At 55.6% G+C, this 11,098-nt stretch overlaps 1 protein-coding gene across 1 annotated transcript in view; it reads right to left on the reverse strand.

Moving 5' to 3' along the window:
• Window positions 1–7,621: 7,621 nt before the first annotated feature.
• The window catches only part of MDC1 (mediator of DNA damage checkpoint 1), a 47,716-nt gene continuing 44,239 nt past the window's right edge, over window positions 7,622–11,098 (reverse strand). The window contains exon 18 of the mRNA XM_085532663.1: window positions 7,622–7,640. Coding sequence (XP_085388789.1) covers window positions 7,622–7,640 — 19 coding nt within the window. The remainder of the gene's footprint in view (window positions 7,641–11,098) is intronic.

Here is an 11,098-nt window from a genome sequence, read left to right on the forward strand (position 1 = left end):
ATGTGGGCCTGGGGGTGTGGGGGGGAATGGTGGGGGGGGGGGGGGTCGTGTGCCCCACATGGGTGGGTAGATGTGGGGCTGGGGTGGGGGCGAGATGGGGAGGGGGTTAGGGGAGGGTTAGGGGGGATGGGGAGGGGGTTGTGTGCCCCCCCCATGGCTGGGTAGATGTGGGGCTGGGGGTCAGGGGAGAGGGGTTAAGGGGGGTAGGGGGTCGAGTGCCCCCATGGGTGGGTAGATGTGGGGCTGGGGGTTGGGGGGGAATAGGAGGGGGATGGGGGTCGTCTGCCCCCATGGGTGGGTAGATGTGGGGCTGGGGGTGTGGGGGGGGGATGGGGAGGAGGTTAGAGGGGAAGGAGGGGATAGGGAGGGGTTGGGGGGGGGATGGGGGTCGTGTGCCCCATGAGTGGGTAGCTGTGGGGCTGGGGTGGGGAGGGATGGGGGGGGATGGGGAGGGGGTCGTGTGACCCATGGCTGGGTAGATGTGGGGCTGGGGGTGGGAAGGAAGGGGGGATGGGAAGGGGGTATGTGGGGGAGGGAAAGGGGTTGGGGGGGCGGTGTTAGGGGGGGAGGGGGAAGGCTCATGGGAGGGCAGATGGGGGCAGATGGGGGGGGTGGGGGTGGGAATCTATGGGGTGTCCCTGGGGGTGTGGGTGCTAATAGGGTATGAATGGGGGTGTGGGCATGAATGGGGTTTGTGGGTGTTAGTGGGGTTGTGGGTATGAATGGGACTGTGGGAATCAGTGGGGCTGTGGGTGTCAATAGGGCTCTGAGTATGAATGGGGTTGTGGGTATGAATGGGACTGTGGGAATCAGTGGGGTTGTGGGTATGAATGAGGCTGTAGGTGTCAATGGGGCTGGGTATCTATAGGAGGCTGTGGGTATGAATGGGACCGTGGGAACCAGTGGGGTTGTGGGTATGAATGGGCCTGTAGGTGTCAATGGGGCTGTGGGTGTCAATGGGGTTGTGGATATGAATGGGACCATGGGAATCAGTGGGGCTGTGGGTGTCAATAGGGCTCTGAGTATGAATGGGGGCTGTGGGTATGAATGGGACTGTGGGAATCAGTGGGGTTGTGGGTATGAATGAGGCTGTAGGTGTCAATGGGGCTGTGGGTGCCAGTAGGGTATGAATGGGGCTGTGGGTATGAATGGGGTTTGTGGGGATCTATAGGAGGCTGTGGGTATGAATGGGACCGTGGGAACCAGTGGGGTTGTGGGTATGAATGGGCCTGTAGGTGTCAATGGGGCTGTGGGTGTCAATGGGGTTGTGGGTATGAATGGCTGTGGGTGTCAGTAGGGTATGAATGGGGGCTGTGGGTATGAATGGGGTTTGTGGGTATCTATAGGAGGCTGTGGGTATGAATGGGACCGTGGGAACCAGTGGGGTTGTGGGTATGAATGGGCCTGTAGGTGTCAATGGGGCTGTGGGTGACAATGGGGTTGTGGGTATGAATGGGACCGTGGGAACCAGTGGGGTTGTGGGTATGAATGAGGCTGTAGGTGTCAATGGGGCTGTGGGTGACAATGGGGTTGTGGGTATGAATGGGACCGTGGGAATCAGTGGGGCTGTAGGTGTCAATAGGGCTCTGAGTATGAATGAGGGCTGTGGGTATGAATGGGACCGTGGGAACCAGTGGGGTTGTGGGTATGAATGGGCCTGCAGGTGTCAATGGGGCTGTGGGTGTCAATGGGGTTGTGGGTATGAATGGGACCGTGGGAATCAGTGGGGCTGTAGGTGTCAATAGGGCTCTGAGTATGAATGGGGGCTGTGGGTATGAATGGGACCGTGGGAATCAGTGGGGTTGTGGGTATGAATGAGGCTGTAGGTGTCAATGGGGCTGTAGGTGTCAATGGGGCTGTGGGTGTCAGTAGGGTATGAATGGGGGCTGTGGGTATGAATGGGGTTTGTGGGTATCTATAGGAGGCTGTGGGTATGAATGGGACCGTGGGAATCAGTGGGGCTGTGGGTGTCAATAGGGCTCTGAGTATGAATGGGAGCTGTGGGTATGAATGGGACCGTGGGAATCAGTGGGGTTGTGGGTATGAATGAGGCTGTAGGTGTCAATGGGGCTGTGGGTGTCAGTAGGGTATGAATGGGGTTGTGGGTATGAATGGGACCGTGGGAACCAGCAGGGTTGTGGGTATGAATGGGGGTTGTGGGGATCTATAGGGGGCTATGGGTATCTATGGGGGGGGTATGGGGGGTAATGGGTGTCCCTAGGAGGGTTATGGGGGTCTAAAGGTATATATGGGGGGGGGCAGTGGGTATCTATGGGGTGTTGGGGCATTTATGGGGGGGGGGCTCAGGGTAACTCTAGGGGGGGATTGATAGGGGTCTCATTTGTGGGGGGGATATGGGGGTCCTATAGGGGACATGGAGGGGGGGGTGGATATGGGGGTCCTATAGGGGACATGGAGGGGGGGTGGATATGGGGGTCCTATAGGGGACATGGAGGGGGGGTGGATATGGGGGTCCTATAGGGGACATGGTTGTGGGGGTGGATATGGGGGTCCTATAGGGGACATGGGGGGGGGGTGGATATGGGGGTCCTATAGGGGACATGGAGGGGGGGTGGATATGGGGGTCCTATAGGGGACATGGAGGTGGGGTGGATATGGGGGTCCTATAGGGGACATGGGGGGGGTGGATATGGGGGTCCTATAGGGGACATGGTTGGGGGGGTGGATATGGGGGTCCTATAGGGGACATGGAGGGGGGGTGGATATGGGGGTCCTATAGGGGACATGGAAGGGGGGTGGATATGGGGGTCCTATAGGGGACATGGTTGTGGGGGGGTGGATATGGGGATCCTATAGGGGACATGGGGGGGGGTGGATATGGGGGTCCTATAGGGGACATGGAGGGGGGGTGGATATGGGGGTCCTATAGGGGACATGGGGGGGGTGGATATGGGGGTCCTATAAGGGACATGGAAGGGGGGTGGATATGGGGGTCCTATAGGGGACATGGGGGGGGGTGGATATGGGGGTCCTATAGGGGACATGGGGGGGGGTGGATATGGGGGTCCTATAGGGGACATGGAAGGGGGGTGGATATGGGGGTCCTATAGGGGACATGGGGGGGGGTGGATATGGGGGTCCTATAGGGGACATGGGGGGGGGTGGATATGGGGGTCCTATAGGGGACATGGGGGGGGGGGGTGGATATGGGGGTCCTATAGGGGACATGGGGGGGGGTGGATATGGGGGTCCTATAGGGGACATGATGGGGGGGTGGATATGGGGGTCTTATAGGGGACATGGGGGGGGTGGATATGGGGGTCCTATAGGGGACATGGTTGTGGGGGGGTGGATATGGGGGTCCTATAGGGGACATGGTTGGGGGGGGTGGATATGGGGGTCCTATAGGGGACATGGGGGGGGGGGGATATGGGGGTCCTATAGGGGACACGGGGGGGGTGGGGGAACGTGGTGACAACTGGGCCATCCCTATGGGGGGACACAGTCCCCCCTTTGGGGTGGGGGGGGCACGAAGCCCCCCCAGGGTGAGGACAGGGCCACCACCACCATAGGGACCCCCCCCCACATACAATAAACCTCCATAGGGACAATATCACCCCCCCCCATAAAGCCCCCCACCCCCACCCCACATGACGGAGCCGAATGTCGGACCCCCTCTGTGGGTTGGGGGGAGATCAGGGACACCCCCCCCCCAATAAAACCCTATGGGGACCAACCCCCCTCCCCCAATAAAACCCTATGGGGACCAACCCCCCCAATAAAGCCCTATGGGGACCAACCCCCAATAAAACCCTATGGGGACCAACCCCCCCAATAAAACCCTATGGGGACCAACCCCCCCCCAATAAAACCCTATGGGGACTAACCCCCCCCAATAAAACCCTATGGGGACCAACCCCCCACCCCCAATAAAACCCTATGGGGACCAACCCCCCCCCAGTAAAACCCTATGGGGACCGACCCCCCCCCAATAAAACCCTATGGGGACCAACCCCCCCCCCAATAAAACCCTATGGGGACCGACCCCCCCCCAATAAAACCCTATGGGGACCAACCCCCCAAATAAAACCCTATGGGGACCAACCCCCCCCCAATAAAACCCTATGGGGACCGACCCCCCCCCAATAAAACCCTATGGGGACCAACCCCCCCTCAATAAAACCCTATGGGGACCAACCCCCCCCAATAAAACCCTATGGGGACAACCCCCCCAATAAAACCCTATGGGGACCGACCCCCCCCCAATAAAACCCTATAGGGACCAACCCCAATAAAACCCTATGGGGACCAACCCCCCCCAATAAAACCCTATGGGGACCAACCCCAATAAAACCCTATGGGGACCAACCCCCCCCCAATAAAACCCTATGGGGAATGACCCCCCCCCAATAAAACCCTATGGGGACCGACCCCCCCAATAAAACCCTATGGGGACCGACCCCCCAATAAAACCCTATGGGGACCAACCCCCCATTAAAACCCTATGGGGACCAACCCCCCAATAAAACCCTATGGGGACCAACCCCCCCCCAATAAAACCCTATGGGGACCAACCCCCCCCCCCAATAAAACCCTATGGGGACCAACCCCAATAAAACCCTATGGGGACCAACCCCCCATTAAAACCCTATGGGGACCAACCCCCCAATAAAACCCTATGGGGACCAACCCCCCCCCAATAAAACCCTATGGGGACCAACCCCCCCCCCAATAAAACCCTATGGGGACCAACCCCAATAAAACCCTATGGGGACCAACCCCCCCCCAATAAAACCCTATGGGGACCGACCCCCCCAATAAAACCCTATGGGGACCAACTGCCCCCCCAATAAAACCCTATGGGGACCAACCCCCCCCCAATAAAACCCTATGGGGACCAACCCCCCCCCCCCATCCCCAATAAAACCCTATGGGGACCAACCCCCCCCCAATAAAACCCTATGGGGACCAACCCCCCCCAATAAAACCCTATGGGGACCAACCCCCCCCCCAATAAAACCCTATGGGGACCAACCCCCCAATAAAACCCTATGGGGACCAACCCCCCCCAATAAAACCCTATGGGGACCAACCCCCCAATAAAACCCTATGGGGACCAACTGCCCCCCCAATAAAACCCTATGGGGACCAAACCCCCCCCAATAAAACCCTATGGGGACCAACCCCCCCCCAATAAAACCCTATGGGGACCAACCCCCCCCCCCCATCCCCAATAAAACCCTATGGGGACCAACCCCCCCCCAATAAAACCCTATGGGGACCAACCCCCCCCAATAAAACCCTATGGGGACCAACCCCCCCCCAATAAAACCCTATGGGGACCAACCCCCCCCCAATAAAACCCTATAGAGACCAACCCCCCCAATAAAACCCTATGGGGACCAACCCCAATAAAACCCTATGGGGTCCGACCCCCCCCCAATAAAACCCTATGGGGACCAACCCCCCCCCCAATAAAACCCTATGGGGACCGACCCCCCAATAAAACCCTATGGGGACCAACCCCCCCCTAATAAAACCCTATGGGGACCAACCCCCCCCCAATAAAACCCTATGGGGACCAAACCCCCCCCCCCAATAAAACCCTATGGGGACCAACCCCCCCCCAATAAAACCCTATGGGGACCAAACCCCCAATAAAACCCTATGGGGACCAACCCCCCCCCCAATAAAACCCTATGGGGACCAACCCCCCCAATAAAACCCTATGGGGACCAACCCCCCAATAAAACCCTATGGGGACCAACCCCCCCCCAATAAAACCCTATGGGGACCAACCCCCCCCAATAAAACCCTATGGGGACCAACCCCCCCCCAATAAAACCCTATGGGGACCAACCCCCCCCAATAAAACCCTATGGGGACCGACCCCCCCCCAGTAAAACCCTATGGGGATCAACCCCCCCCCAATAAAACCCTATGGGGACCAACCCCCCCCCAATAAAACCCTATGAGGACCAACCCCCCCCCCCTAATAAAACCCTATGGGGACAGACCCCCCCAATAAAACCCTATGGGGACCAACCCCCCAATAAAACCCTATGGGGACCAGCCCCCCCAATAAAACCCTATGGGGACAGAACCCCCCCCAATAAAACCCTATGGGGACCAACCCCCCCCAATAAAACCCTATGGGGAACAACCCCCCCACAATAAAACCCTATGGGGACCAACCCCCCCCCAATAAAACCCTATGGGGACCGACCCCCCCCCAATAAAACCCTATGGGGACCAACCCCCCCCCCCCCAATAAAACCCTATGGGGACCAACCCCCCCAATAAAACCCTATGGGGACCAACCCCCCAATAAAACCCTATGGGGACAACAAGTGCCCCCCCCCTTTCCCAGCCCCCCACCCCCCCCCCCATATAAAGCCCCCCCCCCATAAAGATGGCGGCGGCGCTGACCCCCCCTTCTCTTTCATCCTAGCTGTCCGTCAGGTAGCGCGCTCCGGACCCCCGGCCTCAGGTGACGAGCCAGGTGGGTCCTCGTCCCCATCCCTGCCCCATAACCCCCCCAACAGGGGACCCCCACCCCAATTATAACCTCACCCACCCCCACACACCATCAGTATGTGTCCCTGTGTCCATTATGGACATGGAGATGGGGGTCCTTGGGGTCCCTTGGGGTCCCCATATCCCTTATGGACATGGAGATGGGGGTCCTTGGGGTCCCTTGGGGTCCCCATATCTCTTATGGACATGGAGATGGGGGTCCTTGGGGTCCCTTGGGGTCCCCATGTCCCTTAAGGACACTGAAGGACCCTTAGGGACATTGAGGACCCTTAGGGGACATGAAGGACCCTTGGGGTGTCCCCAATGTCACCCTGTGTCCCCATATCCCTTATGGACATGGAGATGGGGGTCTTTGGGGTCCCTTGGGGTCCCCATGTCCCTTATGGACATGGAGATGGGGGTCTTTGGGGTCCCTTGGGGTCCCCATATCCCTTATGGACATGGAGATGGGGGTCCTTTGGTCCTTTGGGGTCCCCATGTCCCTTATGGACATTGAGGACCCTTAGGGGACATAAAGGACCCTTGGGGTGTCCCCATGTCACCCTGTGTCCCCATGTCCCTTATGGACATGGAGATGGGGGTCCTTGGGGTCCCTTGGGATCCCCATGTCCCTTATGGACATTGAGGACCCTTAGGGGACATTGAGGACCCTTGGGGTGTCCCCATATCCCTTAAGGACCCTTAGGGGACATAAAGGACCCTTGGGGTGTCCCCATTGTCACCCTGTGTCCCCATGTCCCTTATGGACATGGAGATGGGGGTCCTTGGTGTCCGTTGGGGTCCCCATGTCCTTTATGGACATGGATATGGGGGTCCTTGGGGTCCTTTGGGGTCCCCATGACCCTTAAGGACATAAAGGACCCTTGGGGTGTCCCCATGTCACCCTGTGTGTCCCCATGTCCCTTATGGACATGGAGATGGGGGTCCTTGGGGTCCTTTGGGGTCCCCATGTCCCTTATGGACATGGAGATGGGGGTCCTCATTGTCCCTTGGGGTCCCCATGTCCCTTATGGACATTGAGGACCCTTGGGGGACATGAAGGATCCTTGGGGTGTCCCCATATCCCTTATGGACATAAAGGACCCTTGGGGTGTCCCCATGTCACCCTGTGTCCCCATGTCCCTTATGGACACTTGAGGACCCTTGGGGGACATGAAGGACCCTTGGGGTGTCCCCATGTCCCCCCCTGTGTCCCCATATCCCTTATGGACATGGAGATGGGGGTCCTTGGGGTCCCTTGGGGTCCCCATGTCCCTTATGGACACTGGAAGACCCTTGGGGGACATAAAGGACCCTTGGGGTGTCCCCATGTCCCTTATGGACATTGAGGACCCTTGGGGTGTCCCCAATGTCACCCTGTGTCCCCATGTCCCTTATGGACATGGAGATGGGGGTCCTTGGTGTCCTTTGGGGTCCCCATGTCCCTTATGGACATTGAGGACCCTTAGGGGACATAAAGGACCCTTGGGGTGTCCCCATATCCCTTATGGACATTGAGGACCCTTGGGGGACATGAAGGACCCTTGGGGTGTCCCCATGTCACTCAGTGTCCCCATATCCCTTATGGACATGGAGATGGGGGTCCTTGGGGTCCCCATATCCCTTATGGACACTGAAGGACCCTTGGGGTGTCCCCATATCCCTTATGGACATGGAGATGGGGGTCCTTGGTGTCCCTTGGGGTCCCCATGTCCCTTAAGGACACTGAAGGACCCTTAGGGGACATAAAGGACCCTTGGGGTGTCCCCATGTCCCTTATGGACATAAAGGACCCTTGGGGTGTCCCCATTATCACCCTGTGTCCCCATATCCCTTATGGACATGGAGATGGGGGTCTTTGGTGTCCTTTGGGGTCCCCATGACCCTTAAGGACATAAAGGACCCTTGGGGGACATGAAGGACCCTTGGGGTGTCCCCATATCCCCCCCATATCCCCATGTCCCCCTATGGACACTGGTGGCCCATAGGGACATGGAGTCACAGTGACCCCATATCTGTCCCCATATCCCCTATGGAGTCACAGTGACCCCATATCTGTCCCCATATCCCCCTATGGACACTGGTGGCCCATAGGGACATGGAATCACAGTGACCCCATATCTGTCCCCATATCCCCTATGGACATGACCCAAGGAGGTGGTGGCCCTTGGGGACATGAACCCCACAGTGTCCCCCCCCTTTATCCATCCCATATATCCCCCCCCCAGACCCCATAAAGGGACCCCAGTGTCCCCTTAGGGACCCATAGTGGGGTTTAGGGGGGTATTATGTGGGTATAGGGGGTATTATGGGGTATAGGGGGGTATTATGGGGGGTATAGGATATTATGGGGATATAGGGGGGTTATTATGGGGTTTAGGGGGGTATTATGGGGGATATAGGGGGGTATTATGGGGTATAGGGGGTATTATGGGGGTATATGGGTATTATGGGGGTATTATGGGGGGTATAGGGGGTATTATGGGGGGTATAGGGTATTATGGGGGTATTATGGGGTATTATGTGGGGTATAGGGGTATTATGGGGTATAGGGGGTATTATGGGGGTATAGGGGGTATTATATGGGATATAGGGTATTATGCGGGTATAGGGGGGTATTATGGGAGTATAGGGGGGGTATAGGGGGTATTATGGGGGATATAGGGTATTAATGGGTATAGGGGGGTTATTATGGGGGTATAGGGGTATTATGGGGGTTATATGGTATTATGGGGTATATGGGGTATTATGTGGGATATAGGGTATTATGGGGGTATTATGTGGGATATAGGGTATTATGGGGGTATTATGGGGTATAGGGGGGTATAATGGGGTATAGGGGTGTATTATGGGGGTTATAGGGATGTATTATGGGGTATAAGGGGGTAGTATGGGGGTATAGGGATGTATTATGGGGTATGGGGGGGTATTATGGGGGGTTATAGGGTATTATGGGGGTATTATGGGGTATTGAGGGGCATTATGGGGTATAGGGGGTATTATAGGGTATTATGGGGGGTATTTTGGGGCGTATAGGGGGTAATATGGGGTATAAGGGGGTATTATGGGGAATAGGGGGTATTATGGGGTATAGGGGGGTATAGGGGGGTATTATGGTGTTATAGGGGTTATTATGGGGGTATTATGGGGTATAGGGGTGTATTATGGGTGATATAGGGTATTATGGGGGTATAGGGGGTAATATGGGGCTATAGGGGGGTATTATGTGGGTTATAGGGTATTATGGGGGTATTATGGGGGTTATAGGGTATTATGGGGGTATTATGGGGTATATGGGGTATTATGGGGGGTATAATGGATATTATGGGGTATATGGGGTATTATGTGGGTTATAGGGTATTATGGGGTGGGGTCTTTGTCTTTGGGGTCCCACCGCCCCCAGTGCCGGCGCTGCTGTCACCCCCCGTCGCCATCGCTGTGTTGTCCCCATCTCATGTCACAGCTTTATATGGGGGGGGGGGACACACACCATGTCCTGTCCTTATGGGGTCGGGGGGGATTATAGGGGGTATATGGGGTTATTATGGGGTGGGGGCGGATTATAGGGGATTTATGGGGTTATTATGGGATGGGGGGGATTATAGGGGGGGTTTATGGGGTTATTATGGGGTGGGGGGGGGCTACGGAGCGACTAAAGGTGAGTAGGGGGGATGGGGAGGGGGAAGGGGGGTTATAGGGACATAATGGGGTGGGTTGGGGGTATTTAGGGTTATATGGGGTTAAATAGGGTTATATGGGGGTATTTAGGGTTATATGGGGGTATTTAGGGTTATATGGGGGTATTTAGGGTTATATGGGGGTATTAAGGGTTATATGGGGGGTATTTAGGGCTATATGGGGGTATTTAGGGTTATATGGGGGGTATTTAGGGTTATATGGGATTAAATAGGGTTATATGGGGTTAAATAGGGTTATATGGGGGTATTTAGGATTATATGGGGGTATTTAGGGTTATATGGGGGTAATTAGGGTTATATGGGGTGTATTTAGTGTTATATGGGGGTATTTAGGGGTTATATGGGGGTATTTAGGGTTTATGGGGGTAATTAGGGTTATATGGGGGATATTTAGGGTTATATGGGGGTATTTAGGGTTATATGGGAGGTATTTAGGGTTATATGTGGGGTATTTAGGGTTATATGGGATTAAATAGGGTTATATGGGGGTATTTAGGGTTATATGGGGGTAATTAGGGTTATATGGGGGATATTTAGGGTTATATGGGGGTATTTAGGGTTATATGGGAGGTATTTAGGGTTATATGTGGGGTATTTAGGGTTATATGGGATTAAATAGGGTTATATGGGGTTAAATAGGGTTATATGGGGGTATTTAGGGTTATATGGGGGATATTTAGGGTTATATGGGGGTATTTAGGGTTATATGGGGGTATTTAGGGTTATATGGGGGTATTTAGGTTTATATGAGGGTATATAGGGTTATATGGGGGTATTTCGGGTTATATGGAGGTATTTAGGGTTATATGGGATTAAATAGGATTATATGGGGTTAAATAGGGTTATATGGGGGTATTTAGGGTTATATGGGTTAAATAGGGTTATATGAGCGGTATTTAGGGTTATATGGGGGTATTTAGGGT

The sequence above is a fragment of the Coturnix japonica genome, unplaced genomic scaffold (assembly GCF_054131305.1).
Source record: "Coturnix japonica strain WE unplaced genomic scaffold, WE-NBRP24 Scf050, whole genome shotgun sequence".
NCBI lineage: Eukaryota > Metazoa > Chordata > Aves > Galliformes > Phasianidae > Coturnix > Coturnix japonica.